The 25,831-nt window shown below is 39.2% G+C and overlaps 1 protein-coding gene across 1 annotated transcript in view; it reads right to left on the bottom strand.

Moving 5' to 3' along the window:
* Nucleotides 1–25,831, bottom strand: part of HMCN1 (hemicentin 1) — a 546,435-nt gene that overhangs the window by 255,417 nt on the left and 265,187 nt on the right. The window contains exons 16-22 of the mRNA XM_055582953.1: nt 15,883–16,077; nt 12,437–12,532; nt 11,224–11,351; nt 9,778–9,922; nt 4,751–4,863; nt 1,814–1,973; nt 1,025–1,193 (exon numbers count right to left, since the gene is read on the bottom strand). Of these exons, the coding sequence (XP_055438928.1) occupies nt 1,025–1,193; nt 1,814–1,973; nt 4,751–4,863; nt 9,778–9,922; nt 11,224–11,351; nt 12,437–12,532; nt 15,883–16,077 (1,006 nt within the window). The remainder of the gene's footprint in view (nt 1–1,024; nt 1,194–1,813; nt 1,974–4,750; nt 4,864–9,777; nt 9,923–11,223; nt 11,352–12,436; nt 12,533–15,882; nt 16,078–25,831) is intronic.

Genomic DNA, 25,831 nt, shown 5'->3' with positions numbered 1-25,831 from the left:
TACAATGAGGTATCACGTCACTTTGGTCAGAATGGCCATCATGAAAAAATCTAGAAACAATAAATGCTGGAGAAAGTCTGGAGAAAAGTGAACCCTCCTACACTGTTGCTGGGAATGTAAATTGGTACAGCCACTATGGAGAACAGTATGGAGGTTCCTCATAAAAACTAAAAATGGAATTACCATATGACCCAGTAATCCCACTCCTGGGCACATACTCAGAGAAAACCAGAGTTCAAAAAGATACATGCATCCCATTGTTCACTGTAGCACAATTTACAATAGTCAGGACATGGAACCAACCTAAATTTCCACCGACAGAGAAATGGATAAAGATGTGCTACGTACATACAATGAAATGTTATTCAGCAATAAAAAGGAACAAAACAGTGCCATCTGCAGAGATGTGGATAGACCCAGAGATTATCATATGGAGTGAAGTAAGAAAGAAAAACAAGTAGCATCAAATATCAAATAATACTGCTTATATGTGGAATCTAGAAGAATGGTATAGATGAACATATTTGCAAAGCAGAAATGTGGACACAGATGTAGAGAACTTATGGACACCAACGGGAAAAGTGGGGATGGGATGAACTGGGAGATGAATACTGACACACGTACACTACTCATACTGTGCATAAAATAGATAACTAAAGAGAACCTGCTGTACAGCACAGAGAATCCTACTCAGTGAGAACAGCACAGAGAATCCTACTCAGTGAGAACAGCACAGAGAATCCTACTCAGTGAGAACAGCACAGAGAATCCTACTCAGTGTTCTCTGGTTATCTAAATGGGAAGCAAATCTAAAAAAGAGGGGATATGTATACTTAAAATCGATTCACTTTGCTGTACAGTAGAAACTAACACAATATTTTTAAGTAACTATACTCCAATAAAAATTAATAAAAAATAAAAATAAAAGTTTGGTGTTTTTCTCTTTTGAGACATTTGAAAACCTGAACAGCCATCTGTCCCAAGAGATTGTTTCACATGTCACAATTCATCCCAGGTGTCCTACCTTGGAGAGAATGGAGAGATGAGCTGGGTTTCTTTGGCCCAAGTAATGATGGGTGGGGGTAAACCCTTCACTTCACACGGAAGGGTCACCTCTTCTCCCGCAAAGACTGAGATCTCAACAGGCTTATCCTGGGATGGTCCCCTTTGGTCTCCGAACACCCTGGGCCTTACTAAAACAAACACAGGTTTGGGAAGGGAAAGAGTACATTGAAACAAAGCACACTTCAAGTTAAAAACAGGACCACTAACATTCTTAAATAATTTTCAAAAAGATTTTGTTGATTTCAAAGTTTGGGGACATATCTAAAGCTTTCCATAAACATTTACTGTGAGACCTTAGTGGAAAATGACTAGAACATTTTCCTTTTCAGCTCTTCCTTTCAGAACACAATGAAAAGGTCCGCCAAAATGCCCTTTCAGAATCTGCCATATGTAAAGTAACCCCTTAAGGCAGAGCGCTAACCAAGACATAGTTGAGGTTTGGCTTTGCTAGGAGCATTAACTACGTGGTGTTTCTAAAGAGGGTTGGGTGCCATAAGCATACTCCTTGGAAAAACACCATTAAATTTTTTCCAAAAGGCTATACCATTTTTCTCCCTTTAAATCAGAATCTAAAGAGAGAAGATGTAGGTTGGCAGGAAAAGTACATTTTTTGTAAAAAAAAACTATAAACTTGGGGGAGTAGTTCACTTTAGGGGTTCAGGCCTCTGGTAACGTTATTTGGGAGAGAAATGTGAGTTTTGGCACAGACACACAGCAGCAGAGAACAGTCGTCCACGGGGGCTCTCACCATAGACAGTCAGCTGCACTTTCCTTTTGGCGTAGCCAGCTGCATTGGAGGCGGCGCACACATACTCCCCACTCTCCTCACCCCCAGGGGACACCACGTAGAGACTTCCATCAGCCCCTGCGGAAAACTTAGCATTGCTGGTGGAAATCAGCTCGCCCTTCTGCAAAAGGACACAGGGAAGTGCTTTTTAAGATAATAAAGGAGTGACTTAATGTCTGCAAGAGGAAGAGAGGGAGAAAAAAGAATCTCTAAAGGAGAAAATACTAGATTGAAAGGAGGCTAATTTAAAGAAAGATCCTTGTAGAGAAAAACAAATAATGCCAAGGTGATAGTTCTTTCTACTAAACCGGGTCACCTTCATTCTAGAACTACCAAAACTGGAGAGGATGAGGAAGTAGCAAATGGGATGGGTGTTTGTGCTAAGATAAGCACCGTTTTGAACACTTCACATGAATTAACTATGGTAATGCTTACAACAATCTTAAGAGTAGTAAATACGACAATCCCTATTTTACGGATGAAAGTAGTAACTCTGGGAGCTTGGTGGGATAGTTTGCCCAAGGTGAAAGAGTCAGTCATTGGTAGAACTAGAAATTGAACCTGGGCAGGCAGGCTCAGGAGGCCAAACACTTTACCTCCATTGCATTATCACAGAACAAAGGCCATTTGGGAAAGATTTTATTTTTATATTTCCCTAAAATGAATTAAACTTCTACTCAGTACCAGACACTGTGCAGTTTGTGGAGTCAGCTTCATCACCATCCTTTTGTGCAGGAATCTGAGCCTTTCAATTTAATTTACAGATATCAAAACCAACTTCTCTATATTTCAGAGACTTTTAGAAGTATAAAATTAGATGTTATGGCTATCTAGAGAAAACCACGGTCCAAAAGGATACACGCACCCCAACGTTCACTGCAGCACTGTTTACAACAGCCAGGACATGAAAGCAACCTAAATGTCTTGGATGGATAAAGATGATGTGACAAATATATACAATGGAATATTGCTGCTGCTAAGTCGCTTCAGTCGTGTCCGACTCTGTGCGACCTCATAGACGGCAGCCCACCAGGCTCCCATCCCTGGGATTCTCCAGGCAAGAACACTGGAGTGGGTTGCCATTTCCTTCTCCAATGCGTGAAAGTGAAGTTGCTCAGTCGTGTCTGACTCTTCGCGACCCCATGGAGTGCAGCCCACCAGGCTCCTCCGTCTGTGGGATTTTCCAGGCAAGAGAACTGGAGTGGGGTGCCATTGCCTTCTCCCAGTGGAATATTACTCAGCCATTGAACAGAATGAACTGATGCCATTTGCAACAACATGGGTCAACCTAGAAACTGTCATAGTGAGCAAAGTAAGTCAAAGAGAATTATTGTGTGCTATCCCTTATATGAAGAATATGAAAAAGAAATGATACAAATGAACTTATTTACAAAACAGAAACAGACTCACAGACTGAGAAAATGAACTTATGGTTACCAAGAGGGAAGTACCAGGGGAAGGGATAGTTATGAAATTTGCGATGGACATATACACACTGCCATATTTAAAATGATAACCAGCAAGGACCTACTGTATAGGGAACTCTGCTCAATGTTATGTGGCAGCCTGGATGGGAGGAGCATTTGGGGGAGAATGGATACACACACAGGTATGGCTGAGTCCCTTTGCTGTGCACCTGAATCTATCACGGCATTGTTAACCGGCTATACTTCAATATAAAATATAAAGTTTTTAAAAATTAGATGTTAAGGCAAAATACTCTGGTTGTGTACTAATTCTACAAACACCGTGTTTCATTATTATGCCGTCATTTTACATTATTTTCTCTCTACCAGATTTAATTACATATGCCATCTTCGAAGCTGTTAAAATATGGAAAAGACTTTGTCAGAAAATGCGTTTTTCCTTACTGCAAGGAAAAACTATAAAACTTCATGACAGGGAATACAGAGCGGGGAGAAACGAGTTCACTGTTGTTGTTGTTAAGTTGTTCAGTCATGTCTGACTCTTTGCGACCCCATGGATGGCATCCTGCCAAGCTCCTCTGTCCATGGGACTTCCCAGGCCATGGGTTGCTATTTCCTTTTGCAGGGTATCTTTCTGACCCAGGGATTGAACCCATGTCTCCTACATTGGCAGGTGGATTCTTTACCACCGAGTCACTAGCAAAGTCCACACAAGTTCACATATGTGTCTTGTTTTGGCTTTGAGAAGAGTAGATTCCAAGACAAAGATTTGGACTCAGGGAACTTACTTGGAAAGTGACTCTCAGAGCCTTGAAGAGGAGGGTGGGAGAGTGATGCAAGGAGGAAGGAAGGCTAATAAAGGGTTTCACTGCCCTGGTTTTCTCTGGCGCTGGGTTTATAAGCTCAGTGTGTGCTGGTGACCCTCTGAGACGCTATGCATATACACCTCAGAAGGGTTCTCCTGACAGATGAGAAATGGGGCATGTATTTGGGACATCTCCCCCTCCCAAGAGTTAATGTTCCTGCACTTCCTGACCACTCGAGTAGCAGGCTGCATGACCTTGCGGGACTTGAAGAAAGCCCTGAGTCCCCAAACCAGACAGGTACATGCATGAGGGGTGACCCTGGCGGAGAGCATGGAGCTGTCCACCAGAGCTACATTGAAGTCAAAATCAAACACTGACAGGGAATAAAAAGGGGATCTGCTGGAACATGTGAAGTGCTGAGAAAAATGCCTAGCCCACAGAATGTGCTATATTAGTGTTCTCTGTTGTGTGAATACTACTTAAGGGTTAAATAGGTGAATGCACTAAGGACATATTAAGGTCCTTTCCAAGAAGTAAGATGGTGTGGTTTTTCCTTTCTGTAAGGTCCTATAGGAGAGTGACAAGTTCCACGTATGACTAAAAATATTCAAATGCTGTTGTTACAGCACATGTCATTAACAAACACCACTAAATGCATCCTTTACCTTGGACCAGGCAATAGATGGTTTGGGAATTCCACTTGCTTTGCATGGTAAAGTTACTGGAATGCCTTCGATGGTACTGAGGATCTGCTGTCCATGCTGAATGGTTGGCAGAACTGGAAAAGGAAGCAATATGCAAAATCTGAGCACCTACCCTTCCATTTTGCCTTACAAGTTTAAAGCTGAACTTTTTCACAATAAACCGAATATTTAGAAGAACTAGCAAAGAATCTTTTCTGTTAAAATGTAGGGTCATTTGGAAGGGAGTGTAATAAAGTAAATACAACAGTTACAATCTGAACGATTTAAATAAAATCTTAAAATGAAGTAGCAAATTATGTGTAATATGGTTGATTTTCCTAACAAAAATATGAGAGGATTGAAGGAAATCTTTATTTTCCAGAAATTCAAGATAGAACTACACCCTAAGAGTTACACATTTAACGTATATCTTTCACCACTGTGCATTACACATTAAGCTGCACTAAGCTGACTTAAACTCACCTCTGGAGAAATGGATTATTTAAGTACTACACATTAAATATCTATCTGTCTATACACAAGAATCACTTAGCAAGCTACTAAATTTAACCTTGAAAATAGAATCTGTTTTCTCAAAAGGAATTCAAAAGTTACACTTGAAAGGCCTTAGGAGCTTACATTTAAAAGTCTAAAATACAAGATTCTAAGTTGATGTTTTTTGCTAGGAAAAATGGCATACCTTTGATTTTAGAAAGCAACTAAAGAATTGACATGAATGAGTGAAGCAATAGGAAAGAGAAGATTTTATCATTTCATTCTGTGTAAATCTGCTAATCATAACCAGCGTTAGTCTCTCAGTCATGTCTGACTCTTTGTGACCCTATGAACTGAAGCCCACCAGGCTTCTCTGTCCATGGGATTTTCCAGGCAAGAATACTGGAGTGAGTTTCCATTCCCTTCTCCAGGGGGCCTTCCTGACCCAGAGATTGAACCTGGGTCTCCTGCACCATCTGAGCCACCAGGGAAGCCCAGTCATAACCTCTCTGAATACAAAAAATTACCATTATTTGATGTTCTCAAAATAATGAATTTGATTACAGACACTCTCATACGTGAAAGTTCCTAACACAGCACAATGAACATCATAAAAGCGCATGTATATATATACACCACGCATTTTCTTTCCTTCCCCTGAAAGATGGAGCTGCTCTCTAGGGCTCAAGCACTCACTGTATCTCTTGTCTTTAAGTCAAATATCCCTACAATGATCCCAGCTACCCTGGAGTTGAAGTTAACCAGACAAGAGATACCAGAGACCTCAGTGCAAAAGCTTCCTTTTGGAAAAGCTTAGATTAGCTTTGTTCCATACTTGTATTTTCCTAAGACTAGTCTTATTTCTTAGATAATATCTTCTTGAAGAATTGGCAGCAAATTCCTAGCCCTAAACGAGAATGTCGGGCTACTCTTTAAAGCGAGAAATTCAATTCCCAGAATTATCACGGAATAGTCAACTTTCAACTTTGCTGTCATTTTGTGGCAATGTGGAATAAGCCATTTTCTTAAATGCATATTAAGTTTGACAGGTATAAAGGCAAACGTCAGCTATAAAAGCAGGCACCAGTTTTCAAATCTGATGACACTTGAGTATGGAAGAGGTTTTCCTTTCCAGATTGCCAATCTATGTAAATGAACATAACAATGAATGGTTTGTCATTTTAATCTGCATTTGTATGTGCATTCGTTAATACAATTATTTTAAGAATTCATTGAGGCCTTTACTATATTTTTTAATTGATTAAACCAAAGTATGGTTGATTTACAATGTTGTGTTACTCTCTCATAAAGAGCAAAGTGACTCATTTATACATATAAATACCTTCCTTTATTCTTTTCCAGTATGGTTTATCTCAGGGTATAATAAATATTCTTAAAAGTGGAAAGGCAGAGTAATGAAATTCACATAAATACAGAGGTATAGAAAAACTATAATACTGCATCACATCCAGCTCAAAGACAAATCTTTCCTCCGGATAGCTGGCTGGTTTAGTCCATGTCAAATGGCTAGGTTAACTTTTTCTTAATCTTATTGACTAAATCAGTTATTCATTTTGGACTACGACAGATGAAACAATGTTCTCAAATGACCTCTTTAACTTTTCACTGTTAAAATTTCCTTTATCTTGAGAAACCATATCATTGGTTTGTCGGTCTTCTCCAACTCCTTGGGTCTGGCCAACTTCACAACTAATCATGTCACTTTTTGATCCACATGAAAATTTATATCAGAATTCATCTCAAGATAAGATTCTAGGAATTGTTAGAAGTAAAAGAAGATGACATGAGTACATTTCTACTGTCGACTGTCAAACCAGTCCATAAGCACCCTCTGGGAAATGTATGGGCTCTAGCCATACATGAAACCAGTCTGTTGTTCCATGTCCAGTTCTAACTGTTGCTTCCTGACCTGCATACAGGTTTCTCAAGAGGCAGGTCAGGCGGTCTGGTATTCCCATCTCTTTCAGAATTGTCCATAGTTCATTGTGATCCACACAGTCAAAAGCTTTGGCATAGTCAATAAAGCAGAAATAGATGTTTTTCTGGAACTCTCTTCCTTTTTCCATGATCCAGCCGATGTGGACAATTTGATCTCTGGTTCCTCTGCCTTTTCTAAAACCAGCTTGAACATCTGGAAGTTCACAGTTCACGTATTGCTGAAGCCTGGCTTGGAGAATTTTGAGCATGACTTTACTAGCGTGTGAGATGAGTGCAACCGTGCAGTCGTTTGAGCATTCTTTGGCATTGTCTTTCTTTGGGATTGGAATGAAAACTGACCTTTTCCAGTCCTGTGGCCACTGCTGAGTTTTCCAAATTTGCTGGCATATTGAGTGCAGCACTTTCACAGCATCATCTTTCAGGATTTGAAATAGCTCCATTGGAATTCCATCACCTCCACAGCTTTGTTCGTGGTGATGCTTTCTAAGGTCCACTTGACTTTCACATTCCAGGATGTCTGGCTCTAGGTGACTGATCACACCATCCTGATTATCTGGGTCGTGAAGCTCTTTTTTGTACAGTTCTTCTGTGTATTCTTGCCACCTCTTCTTAATATCTTCTGCTTCTGTTAGGTCCATATCATTTCTGTCCTTTACATCAAGGCTGTATATTGTCACCCTGCTTATTTAATTTATATGCAGAGTACATCATGAGAGACACTGTGCTGGAAGAAGCACAAGCTGGAATCAAGATTGCGGGAGAAATATCAATAACCTCAGATGTGTAGATGACACCACCCTTATGGCAGGAAGTGAAGAGGAACTAAAGAGCCTCTTGATGAAAGTGAAAGAGGACAGTGAAAAAGTTGGTTTAAAGCTCAACATTCAGAAAACGAAGATCATGGCATCTGGTCCCATCACTTCAGGGCAAATAGATGGGGAAACAGTGGAAAGAGTGTCAGACTTTATTTTTTTGGGCTCCAAAATCACTGCAGATGGTGATGAATTTAAAAGAGGCCATGAAATTAAAAGAAGCTTGCTCTTTGGAAGGAAAGTTATGACCAACCTAGATAGCATATTCAAAAGCAGAGACATTACTTTGTCAACAAAGGTACGTCTAGTCAAGGCTATGGTTTTTCCCGTGGTCATGTATGGATGTGAGAGATGGACTGTGAAGAAGGCTGAGGGCCGAAGAGTTGATGCTTTTGAACTGTGGTGTTAGAGAAGACTCTTGAGAGTCCCTTGGACTGCAAGGAGATCCAACCAGTCCATTCTAAAGGAGATCAGCCCTGGGATTTCTTTGGAAGGAATGATGCTAAAGCTGAAACTCCAGTACTTTGGCCACCTCATGCGAAGAGTTGACTCATTGGAAAAGACTCTGATGCTGGGAGGGATTGGGGGCAGGAGGAGAAGGGGACGACAGAGGATGAGATGGTTGGATGGCATCAGCAACACAATGGACATGAGTTTGAGTGACCTCCAGGAGTTGGTGATGGACAGGGAGGCCTGGTGTGCTGTGATTCATGGGGTCGCAAAGAGTCAGACACGACTGAGCGACTGAACTGAACTGATACATGAAGCACAACTGTAGACAAGCTGGCATTATGTATTAACTCTTTTGGACCATAATTATTTTAGTGTTACTTTATTATTTCTTCAAGAATATTTAATACAAGGTTGGTGGAGATTGGCACAAGATTGGTCTGAGCCTGAAAGAGGTGGAAGAGGCTATTTATAGGAAAAGCAGACAGTAAAAAGAAGATGGCCTGCATTCACTGGAAACTTCAACAGAACAAGCAAAATTTGGAAATAACTGGATTGTCTGATTCAGGCCCTAAAAAAGACTGAATCAACTACTAAAAATAAATGTTCTATTCTACTTTCATCCCTGTACACAGAGCTAGTTTTTAATACTATACTTTAGAAAAGCAATGTTGCAAAGTCTTCAAAGGAAATATTTTAAAAAATTATGACAATTTCTTAAACTATGTAGCTGTCGTCTATTGAGATGTAAAAAGTTGACAATGGTTACTCATGAATGGAAAAAAAGATAGCTTCTGGATTTTTTTATTTGTGACCTTTATAACATGCAAAAAGATTGTTTGGAGCACATGAGATGGCCTTTCAAAAAGTTTAGGTCATTTCTAGCTAACACACAAAGGGGTTATTAGAAAGGACATGGCCGTTACACAATCTGAAAAGAAGAGGCAGTTTGGATGGTATAATAAGTTCTGCTCGCCTGAAATTAAAATGTATTTTTAAACATAACCCTTTGAGAGCTAAGTTCACTTTTATCAATTAAGAAACCACTTACAGAAGCCCTTGGACAGACTCAGCTAGTGACTCCCAATAATATCTTTTTGTGTACACCGGAAAGGGAAATCTGGAAACAGCCTTAACAATGTTAAATGCTGTTCAAGAAATAAGGCTTTTTGTTAAGAATAACAATTAGGAAAGATATCTACTTCTCATAATTAGAGGAACAGAGTGATTTGATTGAAAGACACGGACCCAGTTCTGAACTGGGGAAAAAATTATGACGGGTGCGCCTCTTACCATGCACGTCCACAGTGGTGGTTTTGTTGGTGGTTCCAGCAACATTACTGGCCACACAAGTATACTCGCCTCCATCCTGCAAGCGGACTCTTTCAATATGGAGACTCCCATCACTGCGTACAGTGATGTAAGGGTTTTGGACCAACTTGAAGGGAAAAAAAGTCATTTTTCATTAAAAAGGCAATAGTGTCTAAGCCAAAAGCAGATCTGCTTTCTTTTCCAACTGGGTTATTAAATGTCTTACAAAATAACGAATTCATTTTAACATCCTTAAGTGAAAAATGATGAGCATAAAATGTTACCAAGTGTCGTAACATTTGTATGTCATTGTGATATACCACCAAAAACTCTATCCATTAACATCTGTCAGAATTATGCATATGTTGGAAAGGGAAAGAAATAGAAACAACATTTATTCCCTGTTTCTGTAATTTTGGTTATCATGCAGAACCCAAATTTGACTCTTAGTATTGGCTTAATTTGTTCTTTTTCAAGAAGACTTGATTACCATTTGCAAGCCATTTGACATTTTTATTTTGAATCAAGCATCACTCAAACTGAGAGAATGATCTCAACACCCACCCTATTCAGATACAAATATTAGAAGTCAATGCATGATATAGGAACTACATGAGAGAAGGGTGACAACATTTTGTTAATAATCATTACCTCTAACTCTGTACCACTTATGTATTTTGTTCAATCACAGGGTAGTTTAGTGTTCAAACAGTATCATCCTATGTCATAAGGGCATTTATCATTGAGTGAGGTGCACTAATTTTTCTCGGGTTTTTATGCAAATATGAACATTTTTACATCTTATTTCATGGACTCAATTCACTTTTAATTGGCACTTCAACAGGAGAGTAAGTCTAAATATTCTGGAAAATAGAAGGAAAAATGCTCTGAACTAGATGAAAATTTATTGCCATAGATAGATGTTTACAGAATAATTCCTTAGACCTGTGAAAAATTTTCAAATTCCTTCATAATCACAAGTTATGCCTTGAAAAACAATGAAAAAAAATTGATCCACATTGTAAAATAGTTCACTGTAAAAGAATGTTTGAAGATAATAATAAAGATTAAAATATAAAATGAAACAATTTTATGAGAATATTAACATTTTATTATGTCCTGCAAAGAAGGATATAAAATATTTAAATGCTATGAAAACAAACTTCATCCTTGCTTCAGTTTTTACATATTCTGGAATTTTCTAGTAACACTGAATTTAATGCAAAATCATAAAAACTACACCATTGACTATTTCTCCATCATATTAATTCCAAAATCATATAAACTGCATAAACATGTTAATACTGAAAAACATTTATTTTTTAAATGTTTGCATATTTATTTTATTGAAATTTCAGTGGTTGAAACACACTGCCTCTTACTCAAGAAAATTAGGAATAGGAAAGCATGGATTTAAAATGCTCTTACCATGGCTGAATTCTTAATCCACCGACGTTCTGGAATGGGATTTCCAGCCAGTAGAGCACAAGGCAAAGTAAGCTGCTGTCCTTCAATTACACTGGTCACCGGGGGGCTGATTCCAATGAGTGGAGCGACTAAATCAGAGAGAACACACAGCCACCATCAGCACTATTTCACTTAAAAGGAAGGCCCATTCTTTTATAGACTGAGATGACTACTAATGAAGCTATTAGAAAACCGAGTTTTCAAGAACAAGATATTTAAATGCACAAATAAGAAGATAGAGATACAGGAACCTTCTAAGCAAAAGAGACTGGCAAGAGGACAAGTAATAGTATAGAAGTAAAGAAAGCTACATAGAATAGGTCTACGGCTTAAAGGCCAGAAAAGTCAAGCCAAGAAATTTGCAAAATATTCAACAGACAGATGGAGAGTGAGTGAAAGCACCGATAAATAGAAAAGTAGAATCATCAGCAAATATTCATCTGGGAACTTACTGGACAAGGGACAATTAGAAGGGATGAGATTAGGAGGAGGCTGTCCTAACAGCTCAGGCAAACAGAATGATAGAAGGCACAGAGGCTTTGTAAACATATCCCTTTCTAGAAATCAATGAATAAACTCAACATGAGTCAAAGTAAAAGCCCTAGTAAAGTAAAAACCAAAGTAAAAGCCCTAAGAGATTCTTCTTGGAAAATTTAAGCATATGTACATGATGTTCCAATGAACAGACATCGAATATAAATTTAAGCGTGTGGCCAAATGGGGGCTTTATTCAGTGGGAAGAGAATATTCAATAAAAGATACTGTACCAAAGTCTTACCACTTGAAAAGAAAGGATTTGGTATTCCTACTTCATATCACACACAGTAATCATTCCATGTGGACTAAAATGATAAGTGTAAAGAAAAGAACTAGAAAAGAATACCACGTGTGTGTGTGTGTGTGTGTGTGTGTGTGTGTGTACTCAGACTTAATTTATTCAATTGAGCTTCATTTCTTCAGGTGGAAGGTAAGGAGCTTAAAGCGGATATCTCTAAGGTTATTTTCCACTTTTAACATCAAGGAAATACAAAATAGGGTAGAAGGGAAGGACAGCTAATGTTGCAATCAGATACTTACCTTTTTTTTTTTTTTTCAAATGGTACAAGGAAGAGATGAGGTAGTAAGAGAAGCCTGATGTTTGCAAAAAGTGTGCTAAGTACTTCATTGAGCTTACCAAGTCCTGTCACTGTTACTGTTGTCTGGGACTGGATCTTTCCAAACTGGTTTTCCGCTTCACAAATATATGTTCCTTTATCACTTGCCCATAAGTCTAAAAAGAAGAGATGATTCACTCACTCAGCACCACCCATTAACCACATGTGAGTCACAGTGCTGAGATCTGCGAGTGGAAAGTATGATACTTCCGCCTGGTAGTTCCCATTCTAGGAAAAGAGACAGAAAACAACAATCCTACTGCAGTGTGAAAATGCTCTCACTTGAGCTTCAGACCATGAGCTGTGGGAGCAGAGAGACAGAAGCGTCTGACGGCATGGGAGGAATTAGGGAAGGAGTCACATAGGAGTTAATATCTGCATGTGTGTGTGCGCTTAGTCATCTCAGATTCTTTGCGACCCCATGGACTGTAGCCCACCAGGCTCCTCTGTCCTTGGGATTTCCCAAGCAAGAATACTGGAATGGGTTGCCATTTCCTCTTCCAGGGGATTTTTCCAACCCAGGAATTGAACCCATATCTCCAGCCTCTCCTGCATTGCAGGTGGATTCTTTACTTCTGAGCCACAAGGGAAGCCTGAGCTATACCTTAAACACCTTAAACAACAGGTAGAACAGAGGAAGGGCAGTCCAAACCCAATCGGCTCAAAGGCAAGAACATGACTTGAAAAATCATGCTCTGTTCAAAGAATGGAAATATGTATCACCTCCCTGGGGACATTTTGGAGGCTGGCAGGAGAGACTGTTTTCATTGGTACAATGATTAGGGGAGGCGTCACCGGTGACTCAGCAGTAGAGAATCCATCTGCAATGCAGGAAACCTGGAGAGGATTTGACCCCTGGGTCGGGAAGAGCCCCGGAGGAGAAAATGGCAATGCACTCAGTAATCTTGCCCAGAAAATTCCATGGACAGAGGAGCCTAACAGGCTACAGTCCATGGGGTCACAAAGAGTCAGACATGATTTAAAATAACAACAGCAAATGATAAGGAGTGTCTACTGGCAACAACTAGGCAGACAGTGCGGGGGATGGATTCACAATAGGCATAATATCCCAAGTTCAGCAAGACTTTCGAAGGCCCCACTGGAAATTTTTGGATTTGATGACTTGGTTTATAATTATTTGAGCCTACAACCTAACCCTGTTTAAGTGCAAGAAAGAAAAAACTTTTCCAAAATTGTATACCATTTTAGAATCAGCCTAGGGTTTCTGGGTCATCAATCCATATTCCTTTATCACTCTACATTTTAGCTGTCAAATTCATGGTGATGTAAATAAACATGTATGCATACTCTGTGAGCATTGCCTGGATATTTATCTATTGCTGCTGCTGCTACTGAGTTGCTTCAGTTGTGTCCAACTCTGTGTGACCCTATGGACTGCAGCCCACCAGGCTCCTCTATCCATGGGATGCTCTAGGCAAGGGTACTGGAGTGGGTTGCCATGCCCTTCCTCCAGGGGCTCTTCCCAACCCAGGGATCAAACCTGGGTCTCCTGCATTTCAGGCAGATTCTTTACCACTGAGCCACCCCAGGGAAGCCCATTTATCTACTGAAATATGTATTATTTTAAGAAAAATTACTTTGTTTTCTTTTGTACTAAATCTGCATGTTAAATTTTTTTATTATGTAGGTCAGTCAAATATATAAAATTTTCAGAGTAATAAAAAGCATATTTATGAAATATTTTAAATTAAAGATTGTGTTGGGGATAAGGGGGAGGATTACTGAGTTACAGGGTGTGTGGACATAATCAGGAGCCTAAAGAGGCAGACTGCTGCTTTTTAAAAAGCATAGTTTTATCTTATGAGCAACTGGGAAGTCAAAAGAAGGTTTTAAATAGGGGACTGACTGTCATCTTTGCAAATATCTTAACTAAAATAAGCACATTTTAATCTATTGATAAGTGTTTGATCTATTGATAATCTATTGATCACTGACAGAGAAAAAATAATAGTTTTCCATTATGAATACGTCCCTCCTATCTCAAAGAGTGCTGACCAAGTTTCTATTCTGTTAACCACATGCATGTAACTATAGAATTGCATCTGGTAAATGCTGATGGCATGTACTCTCAAAATTAGCAAACATTCATTTGTCAAGGCAACTTTGGCAAACCACCTGGTTAATAAGTTGGAGATTATTTCTAACCAAGATATTTTTCGTATTATCAATTCAGACTATTTTGAAGAGAAATACAAAATACCACTGAGAACTAAATTCCTAATTGCTAGCTTCCTTTTAGATAATTTACTTTGAGCAAATGGGCAACCACTGATGAATACACTGCCCTTGTTTATTTTTTGTTTTCTTTCATTTCCACCAACTGATTTGTTTTCAAGTCTTTTTGTTTCCCTCTGGGCTGTTTCTCATCACCACTGTGTCAACCTATCTGTGTGAGCTTCTCTATTCTTCCTTCTAGTTCATGTCTCCTCTATCCTGCAGAGGAGCTGTTCTGAAACAGTACTTTCACATGCCTCTTCCTGCCTAGGAAGCTTGGGGGGCTATTTGCTACCTTACCAACTACATTTCTTCACCTGCACATTTCAGGTTCTGTACAATATGACCCATCTATTGAGTAATTCTCGTATGTACTAATATGGCCACCTGCTCAGACAGTAGATTATAAAATATCTGAGGGAGGAACCCCATTTTGACTTCAGTCTTCACCATAGAGCCTAGCACAAAGCTGAACATGTAAGTGCTTGTAATTAGTTTAATTTGTACTGAAACTTTAAGAGAGGTTAATGTACATTTGACATTGTTAATAAACATGAAAATCACTTATGGGGGGCTTTCTACAAAATACCCTAAAACGCATTTTTTTTTAAAAAAAGTCAATTAATCATTGAATTGTTTTTACTCCTCTTATGCCATTGTCCAAATATTCTTAACAATATTTGAAAAAGTACTAAGAGTTTACAAATATCTGAATGCTTAAGAGATTATCAGTAAAAGTTTGAGATGATGGAATATTTGCTTTTTAAAAAATGTTTTGCTTCAGATAGATAGTTTTTAGTCAAAATTGATAGTCAATAGGGTCCCTATGCATGTGATTATGAATTCTCAGGCCCAAACAATTAATATTAACTAACTACTAGTAATATTTTACCTTTCTATACAACAGTTGGTACAAGAGTAAATAAGACATGATTACTTATCTACCTACAGGCCCAGGTTGACTCTATTTGTAATAGGAAACTGAGCTATAAACAAGACATACTGCTTCATACGTCTTTATGATACAGTAACAACATAACATTGAATAAAATGCTATTCATTTACGATAAATCCCAGGCATGAGTTCAGTATTATTTTAAAATGAAATTCAACAAACACAAAATGTGTTGGCAAGATTAAGTTACTATTTTGAACATATCAAGGCCTATGTATAAAAAAATGTATACTTTCAATGTACATATTTGTATAAAATATATTTCCTTTAACCTACTTGAAATAAAGAGATCTCCTGTTCTTAGTTGGCTGATGGAACTCACTGAAAAAGGTCTTGAGAAGATGGGCATGTTGTCTACTCTTCGCCATTTAATCTTTGGCTCTGGATAACCCTGGACATAGCAAGGTAATGTCACATTTGAGCCAATCTCCACAGATACATCAGTAGGTTCTTGTATAAAAACTGGAGGTGCTGGAAGATATTTAAAATGAGAAAAAAAAACAAAAAACAGTTATTGGTATCGTATACAGGCACATGAAATATAAATTAATTTATAGCTAATTTAATAAACAGCATGAATAAACTGCAGCCACGAAATTAAAACATGCTTGCTCCTTGGAAGAAAAGCGATGACAAATCTAGACGGCATATTGAAAAGCAGAGACATTACTTTGCCAACAAAGGTCCGTCTAGTCAAGGCTATGGTTTTCCAGTAGTCATGTATGGATGTGAGAGCTGGACTATAAAGAAAGTTGAGTGCCGAAGAAGAATTGATGCTTTTGAACTGTGGTGTTGGAGAAGACTCTCGAGAGTCCCTTGGACTGCAAGGAGATCCAACCAGTCCAATCCTAAAGGAAATCAGTCCTGAATATTCATTGAAAGGACTGATGCTGAAGCTGAAACACCAATACTTTGGCTACCTGATGTGAAGAACTGACTCACTGGAAAAGATCCCAATGGTGGGAAAGATTGAAGGAGGGAGGAGACAGGGACAACAGAGGAGGAGATGGTTTGATGGCATCATTGACTCAATGGACATGAGTTTGAGCAAGCTCCGGGAGTTAGTGATGGACAGGGAAGCCTGGCGTGCTGCAGTCCATGGGGTCGCAAAGAGTTGGACACAACTGAACGACTAAACTGAACTGAATTTAATAAACAAACAACAGATTGAATTTGAATCAACTTATTGTTCATATACTACTATAAATACCTGTTTTAAATATTCTTGTCTGCTATTAAAAACACATTTTCTTAATAAATGAATAGAGGCATAAGGAAGTTCAACTATTCCCTTAACGTGATAAGATAGAAACAATGACAATTTAAATCAGGATTTCCTTAACTAAAAAGAATCTTTCATTTCTGGAATTTGCCTTTTAGTTTATGCCACACTCCTCAAAACTTTAAATTTTCTAATAAATAAGTCTGCTTTGTAATGAAATACTTTAGACAATTTCCAAAACTTACTTCTTTTTGTGGAATTTTTAAATAAATTAATTCATATCAGGGCTTATTCTTTAATAGATCACTATCTAACAAGCAGACGGTATTTAATCTTAAATTATATTATTGGTGTATATCACATTCTTGCTTCTCAGTATCTTTTATTTTTTTTTTTTTTTTTGTATTTTGGGTTAAAGAAATTGAAGCTTAAAAATCAATAATTTAAATTTACAGGGTAGCTTTTGATAAATGGAGCCTAGGGAGTGATTAATCTTAGAGTTAAGAAATGATTCTGAAATTATAAAATTATAGATAAGAAATCCACAGTTATCTACATAATTTAGGTAACCACAGAAGCCAGAAGGGAAAAGGAGAGGTTAACAGACCTACCTTGGAAAACACAGGAATGCAAGTTAGGGAGGATGCTGTCAGCAAGCCTAAATAGATGGCTCTCAGTATATCCCACAGAACTTATGAGTAATGATGTGTGAGGCATCAGGCAAGGAGAAACATATAAGATACTAGTAGAGGTAATAGAAGAAGCCTGTTCAGTATAGAGGAAGTACCCTAAGAAGGTCTCCTTAATAATGTCAAGATTAAACATTGGTTATGAATTGCAACAACTATACCATATAGAGCCAGAGACTTGGTTAAGTCCTCTTCATTAATTATCTCATTTGATCTTCATAATATCCCTATGAGGCAGATACTGTTATTATCCCAATTTTATAGAAGCTGAAACAGAGATGGTTAATTTGCTAAGTGTCACATGGAGCTGAACAATGGAACTAGTATTGAAAATCAGACTGATCTGACTCCAGAGTCACAGTTCTTTATCATTTTATCAGCCTCTCTTTTCTATGGGTTCTTATAAATGCCCAAATTCAAGCTGTTTTCCACCTGGTAAAAATAGGTGTGGAGATCACTTCTCTCCTTCTAAATGGTAATTTTGGGACTTGGGTGTACACTTGTCTCCCAGGGAGCATTAGTGCTTTATTAAAGGAGGTCCTTTAGCCCAGGTTAACTTTGTAGCCCTATTTTCCATTAGTTCTCTATACAAATCTTATTCTCTGGACAATCAGAACTTACTCCAGGCAAAGACTGACCTTTCTTAAATCAGCACCTGTGCCAAGACTACTCCTTTCAAATGCAATGTCTGAAGTTGATCTCTGGCTATTGAAATACTAAGGGTTCTTGAATGCAATTCAAAAGGCCCTTCCTCAATCACCTCGCTTACTCTCCTAAATGGATATGATTTGTTTCCCTCTCTGAGGTTTCAGAGAACTCACTCTATACCACTTGCATGGCAATGGCTCCATTCAGTCTCTTACTAGACTGCACATTTGACTTTCTGCAGAGAATTTATATTTGCAACCATGTTTTTATCTTCTATAGCAACTAACATGGCACTCTGTGCATTATACACGACTGCTAGATATCTGTGAATGATGAAATCAGTATTAAAACAACAATAACCTAGCACGTGTGTGTGCGCGCATTAAGTGTACAAGCTGAAAACAACATTGGTCGAGTCCATTTGAATTTGAATTTTGAAAAAACACGGCAATGGCATAAGTCCCGCCATTTGTTTATTGAAACTACATAAAATAAAATTTAACACTACTATTGAGTAACGTGTTTCTAAAAAGAAGTTGTGTATCTATTCAGATTTCTCTTACCTCTACACAGGAATTTGACTAATAAAAAACAATAGGTAAAATAAATGCACTTAAAAATAGTTTAGAAAGCAGCTCACTGTTTTCTTTTCCTAGTTATGTAAGGCCTTACTTCTATCTGGAGTGAGATTAGTCATTTATTCTAGAGCTAGTTGCTTTTCTGAAAAAGAGATGTATAAATGTCACAAAATATGCTAGGTTCACAGTGAACAGGTGAGTCTAGAGATAGGACTGAAAATAGGCTCCAGAAAAGCAAAAGATATGCATAAGCCTGGGACTAATCAACTCTTTGGGAGGAAACCAAGATTAGTGACATAATAGAACACAGTCATCAGTGAAAATGGAGATGAATGAGACTTTTCAGACATAAGAAAGTCAAAAACAAACCAGATTTTAAAAGGATAAGTGAAGCTCAAGCTGTGCACCATAAAACTCAATTGAGATGAGAGAAGTCACCTGTGGTGAAGAAGCTTTGGGAACAGGGTGAGGCACAAGACAAGCACAAGGTCAGGGAATAAATGTCCTAGTACCAGAAAACAAGGAAAACGAGAGTACCAGGCACTAGATGAGCAGCCAAGACAGCGTCAATGACAAGCAAACCTCAGTATGAAGCAGCTCAAGAGGCCTTTTAAGAATTTCCTGCTCCTGAGCGTGGCCAACTAAGACTCCAAGTGAATTACGTTGGGTGGATGGTAAATAGGTTAGCAAAACCAGAGGGAAAGGAAGAAGAATTTAATTTAGTTAAAAACAAACAAACAAAAAATAGAAGGAAATGGAAACCCACTCCAGTATTCTTGCCTTGAGAATCCCATGGATGGAGGAGCCTGGTGGGCCCCAGCCCATGGGGTTGCAGAGAGTGGGAACGACTGAGCGACAAACTCAAAGGGGCTAGTAGATTAGAGAAGCAGCTTAGGGAAATGACAGCCCACCAGGTGGCTTCCCTGCTGGCTCAGAGGGTAAACCATCTGCCTGCAATGTGGGAGACCGGGGTTCGATCCCTGGGTCAGGAAGATCCCCTGGAGAAGGAAATGGCAACCCACACCAGTATTCTTGCCTGGAGAATCCCATGGACGGAGGAGCCTGGTGGGCTACAGTCCACGGGGTCGCAAAGAATCAGACACGACTGAGCAACTTCACTTTTCCTTTCACTTTCAGGTGGTATCAAATTGCAGCTTCACTATTTCTTAGTATATAAACTTGAAAAATTATTTTACCTCCCCCAGTCTAAATTTGCCAAAAGAGGGATAATAACATATCCTATCTCATGTTCGTAAAAGAAAGAATCATTATCAGTCATTTCAATTCAGTTGCTCAGTCATGTCTGACTCTTTGTGACCCCATGAATTGCAGCACGCCAGGCTTCTCTGTCCATCACCAACTCCCAGAATTCACTCAGACTCACGTCCATCGAGTCGGTGATGCCATCCAACCATCTCATCCTCTGTCGTCCCCTTTTCCTCCTGCCCCCAATATATACTGTTTCTGTTTTATGTTTTGGATTTTTGGCCCCGAGGCATGTGGGATCTTCACTCCCAGTCAGGGGTTGAACCCTCACTTTCTGCACTGGAAGTGAAGTCTTAGCCACTGAACTGCCAGGGAAGTCCCTGGCTTCTGCATATAGTCTAATAGATTTATTATGCTGGGCCCTCTGTGATCCCCTAAATATTTATGTGCAAGCACCTTGATGGCACAGGGTTAATGCTCAGTACAGCTTTGGTGTCACTTACAGGTGGATGTGGTTGTATGAATGCATTATTTCGAAAATATAAAACTTACAAACAGATTTACCATCATGATCTAAAACCTATTCTATAGTTATTCTAGTTCCTTCAGTGATAATTAAATCTCTCCAGACTATGGCAACTTTTGCATTACATTAGTCCAACTGACGGAGAAGGCAATGGCACCCCACTCCAGTACTCTTGCCTAGAAAATCCCATGGACGGAGGAACCTGGTAGGCTGCAGTCCATGGGGTCGTTGAGGGTCGGACACGACTGAGCGATTTCACTTTCACTTTTCACTTTCATGCATTGGAGAAGGAAATGGCAACCCACTCCAGTGTTCTTGCCTGGAGAATCCCAGGGATGGTGGAACCTGGTGGGCTGCCATCTATGGGGTCGCACAGAGTCGGACACAACTGAAGTGATTTAGCAGCAGTCCAACTGAGAATTTTTTTTCTAAAATGGCTGAACACCCGGTTTTGGTTCTACCAAACCACAAAACATGAAACCACAGTCTAAGTCTAAAACATCACCCTCTGTGGTGTGGAATCCTGCAAATAAAGTCACTGCCAGGCCAGCTTTTTGTTTGATGTAGCCAATCCTTTTCTCTTCCAAAAGACATCCTTTTGAAAAAGGATGAAAAGCACTGGTAACATTCCCTGAGCCCTGACCTGAAATGCCCACAACTTAAAGTCATGATAATGAGAAATAGGAAAATGGAGACTCACAACAAGAAGCTAGAACTCAAAAATAACATGAAACAGACTTTTTATGATTATTTTTTGATCTAGCATTGTTTATGTGAAGTAACAGACCCACAAGAACAATCTGAAAGTCCAACTAGTTACATGATATGGATAAAAGCAAGTTTTTGCTCTTAAGTCATATTCTACTTAAATTTATGCCCAATAGTTCTGGAACTCAAATGAATAATATTATGCACTACTAAAAGTAGCACTTAAATTATCTCAAGCTCTCTTTTCAAAAATCAAGTTGAAACACTATCATATTAAAAGCACAATGCTTAATCTTAAATGCTATACCACTATTTTTAATGCTTTTTTTGTATTATTTTTCAAGACTTGGAGAATCAAAACTACCACTCAGGTTGTAAAGTAAATATTCACCTATTTGATACATGTCCCATTAAGCAGCTTTGAAGGAAAAGCAGTAACTGCTCACATACTGAATGTATTGGGTTGGCCAAGAAGTTTAAATCCGAATGAACTTCTTGGCCAACCCAATGCATGGGCTACAATACCTCATTTCATCTTTACAGCCAACCTATCAAGTTGTTGGTTGGTAGGTTGGTTAGTTGCTCAGTCATGTCTGACTCCTTTTGCAACCCCATGGACTATAGCCCAGCAGGCTCCTCTGTTCATGAGATTTCCCAGGCACAAAAACTAGAGTGGGTTGCCATTTCCATCTCCAGGGGATCTTCCTGACCCAGGGACTGAACACACATCTCCTGCCTCTCAGGTGAATTCTTTACCACGGAGTCATGTGAGAAGTCCAACCTATCAAGTAGGTACTAGTAAAAGCTAGGCAGAAAACCCAGTCATTTTTTACAGCCCATTCTCTTAACCACTATATAAATTCTGGGTAAAACTTGGCTTTTTTTTGGCAGGGGGGTTGCTTTTCAACCTACTTGTAGTAATCAGAACCATCACAACTGTGAAATGCATAGTGTGTGGCAGTTACATCATCTATTTGCTAGGATATGCAACAGTACTTTTAGGTGGCCAGAAAAGGTCTAATCAAACTCTGTGAGCTATTAATACAATGATCAGAATACTAATGGTGAATAGGGAAATAGTTAAGGCATGCCAAAATCATGAATGGTGATGTAATATTAAGTTATTTGGCAACTGCTAACAATGATCAAGGTTACAGTAAGCAAACAATAGAGTTTATGTAAGTAGCTCCATCAGGAAAGTTACTGGAATAAAATTAAGGAAGCCATTGTTTTAGAAAAGGTCACTGAGAGTGAAGATTTTGAATATGAGTGAAGAGAAAAAAAATCCAGACCAAGGAACAAGGGATAAATATATAACTATATATAACTTTTTTCTTACATCCTTTTATTTTAAGGCCATTTCAAATTTCTACCTCTCTGCTCCAAATTAGTAATCATGTTCCTCTGAGGCCCATGTCAACCAGCTACCAACTTCGAGACCTTCAGCTCTCCAGCAATTCCTCCTTTTCATCAAATTTCATGCCCAGACCACAGTTTTCTAAACTCAAAACAGTTTTTTAATTTCACTATAACTATTTGCTAAACCAGTCAATCTTAAGGGAGATCAACCCTGAATATTCATGGAATATTCATGGAATGACTGATGCCGAAGTGAATCTCCTGTATTTTGGTCATTGATGAGAACAGACGGTTCACTGGAAGAGTCCCTGATGCTGGGAAAGATTGAGGACAGAAGGAAAAGAGGGCTTCAGAGGATGAGATGGCTGGATGGCATCACCAATGCAATGGACATGAACTTGGGCAAATTTTGGAAGACAGTGAGGGACAGCCATCTATTTTTCTTTCAGAAAACTAAGATCATGGCATCTGGTCCCATCATTTCATGGCAAATAGATGGGGAAACAGTGGAAACAGTGGCAGACTTTATTTTTTGGGCTCCAAAATCACTGCAGATGGTGACTGCAGCCATGAAATTAAAAGATACTTACTCTGTGGAAGAAAAGTTACAACCAACATAGACAGCATATTAAATAGCAGAAACATTACTTTGCCAACAAAGGTCCGTCTAGTCAAGGCTATGGTTTTTCCAGTAGTCATGTATGGATGTGAGAGTTGGACTATAAAGAAAGCTGAGCACAGAAGAATTGATGCTTTTGAACTGTGGTGTTGGAGAAGACTCTTGAGAGTCCCTTGGACTGCAAGGAGATCCACCCAATCCATCCTAAAAGAAATCAGTCCTAAATATTCATTGGAAGGACTGATGCCGAAGCTGAAACTCCAATACTTTGGCCACTTGATGCGAAGAACTGACTCATTTGAAAAGACCCCAATGCTGGGAAAGATTGAAGGCAGGAGAAGGAGACGACAGAGGATGAGATGGTTGGATGGCATCACTGACTCAATGGACATGAGTTTGAGTAAACTCCAGGAGTCGGTGATGGACAGGGAGGCCGGGTGTGCCGCAGTCCGTGGGGTCGCAGAGTCAGACACGACTGGGTGACTGAACAACAACAACCGCTTGCCTGTGGTCTCGTAATATAACAGATGAAAGGGCTGAGTCCTCTTAGGTCTATCATTTATTAGCAGTATGATGTTGGATAATTTACCTAACCTCTTTGAGCTCATAATAGAGATACTCATCGTGCAGACTTCATAGTTATTATGAAATGAAATAATGTATGTGAAATGCTTCACACAATGGTTGGTACTTGTTAAGTACCAATTAAAGACTTATTGAGGTAAGTCTTTCAGAATCTGTTTGCTGTTAACGACCTTTAGTCCTTTGATCCATATATTACCATCTTATCAACTTTTCCCCATCTTTATTTCTTTCACAACCTTGGAGAGGAGAGGGAAGGAGGTGAGGATTAGTCTACAGACACAGAGGTAGGAGGCAAAGGGACTGACTGCCAAAATGTCTCACTTCTATCTCTGAGGCGGAAGGGAAAGCTACATCTGAGGTGGCTGGAGGTTAGGTGGAGGTGGTGGAGATTAGGAAGAGACTTGAAAAAGTTCTCAGCTTTGAACTGTCCGTAGGGAATGGGAGAGAAAGTTACGCACAGACACACAGGAGGGCTGAGCTCTGAGTCAAGAGCTGAGGAAGGATTTTGTTAATTTATCACAGTCCAAGCTTTAGGTGATCCTTCCCACTGGTGTGCCAGCATCATGGTTATAGCAAAGGATGTGAAGATGACTCCAGATTACAGCCTGTCTGAGGGGGTGTAAATACAAGAGGGCAAGAGACCTGAGGGCACTAATTAGAGATGGACTGAAGACAAAGAGGCAGATTGATGTCTAGGTTATAAAATATTTATTAGGATGTTTCCTAATCTACTCCAAGTCACTCCAGCACAGACAGCTCTAACTTTTATATTGCTTTTTGCTCATCAGAAGAGAAACTTGGCAAGTCCAGAAGCTAAAAAAATTAAGAAGGCACCAAGTAAGCACGTTAAGGTATTAAGATTTTCTACAATCTTGGAAGGTTGAGGGTGTCACTCCCTTTTCTCTGGAGATTTTCTACAATCTTGGAGGGGTTGAGGATATCATTCCCTTTTCGCCGAGCTATTTCACTCCTCTAGAACTAGACTGCAAGGAGATCCAACCAGTCCATTCTTAAGGAGAACAGCCCTGGGATTTCTTTGGAAGGAATGATGCTAAAGCTGAAACTCCAGTACTTTGGCCACCTCATGCGAAGAGTTGACTCATTGGAAAAGACTCTGATGCTGGGAGGGGTTGGGGGCAGGAGAAGGGGACGACAGAGGAATGAGATGGCTGGATGGCATCACTGACTCGACGGACGTGAGTCTGAGTGAACTCCAGTAGTTGGTGATGGACAAGGAGGCCTGGCGTGCTGTGATTCATGGGGTTGCAAAGAGTCGGACACGACTGAGTGACTGAACTGAACTGAACTGAGAGCTAGACGACTCTAAAAGCATGTTGGGTTAACAAAAAAATATCCATGCAGGGAAGAGGGAAAAGCAAAACTAGAAAATGTTGAGAAGTGAAACTCTGTACTTTGTATATTTCTTAAAAACAAGATTTCTGTATCTGATCACCCCCTTCATTTGGGCCTTATATTAGGTTGGCCAAAAAGTTCATTTGAATTTTTCTGAACACTGGTAGATGGGTTGGCCAACCCAGTATTTCTAAAAGCATTTCTTGTATCTGACACTCTGCTGATAGATTTAGAGACCTTCCACCCCGAGATTCCAATCTTATTTCCAAAGCACTTCTCTCAGTAACCACAGGGTTTAGTCATGGTTCAAACACATCTTGCTGTGCCCCAGACAGATTCTACAGTGATCTTTGTGACCATATCCAGCTTTGTTGATTCTACCCAAAGGGCATAATCACCAAGAATGCAGAGTGTTCACCAGAAAGCCCAAGGGCATGGGGATCATAAAAGATCCCAAGAGGGAAAACATTTAGTTTATACAAAACAAAATACTAAGCTTAGAGGGACATGATTTTCATTTAAAGAACTAAGACGGTAGAACTAAAATGTTCTGTGTTACTTTATTCAAACTAAAAAATGCACTTTCTTTATAGTTCTTAACCTTTAAAAAAAAAGTTTTGGCTTGAAAATCATCATGCATAAATCATATTTTATAAATTTAAGTGACGCAACCATATGACTTATCTGTTAAAATTAAGCTGCTGGGTTCTTTCTCGTATCAAACAAGCTCTG

This window comes from Bubalus kerabau, chromosome 5 (genome assembly GCF_029407905.1).
Source record: "Bubalus kerabau isolate K-KA32 ecotype Philippines breed swamp buffalo chromosome 5, PCC_UOA_SB_1v2, whole genome shotgun sequence".
Classification (NCBI taxonomy): Eukaryota; Metazoa; Chordata; class Mammalia; order Artiodactyla; family Bovidae; genus Bubalus; species Bubalus kerabau.
This window is presented reverse-complemented; position numbering and strand designations above follow the sequence as displayed.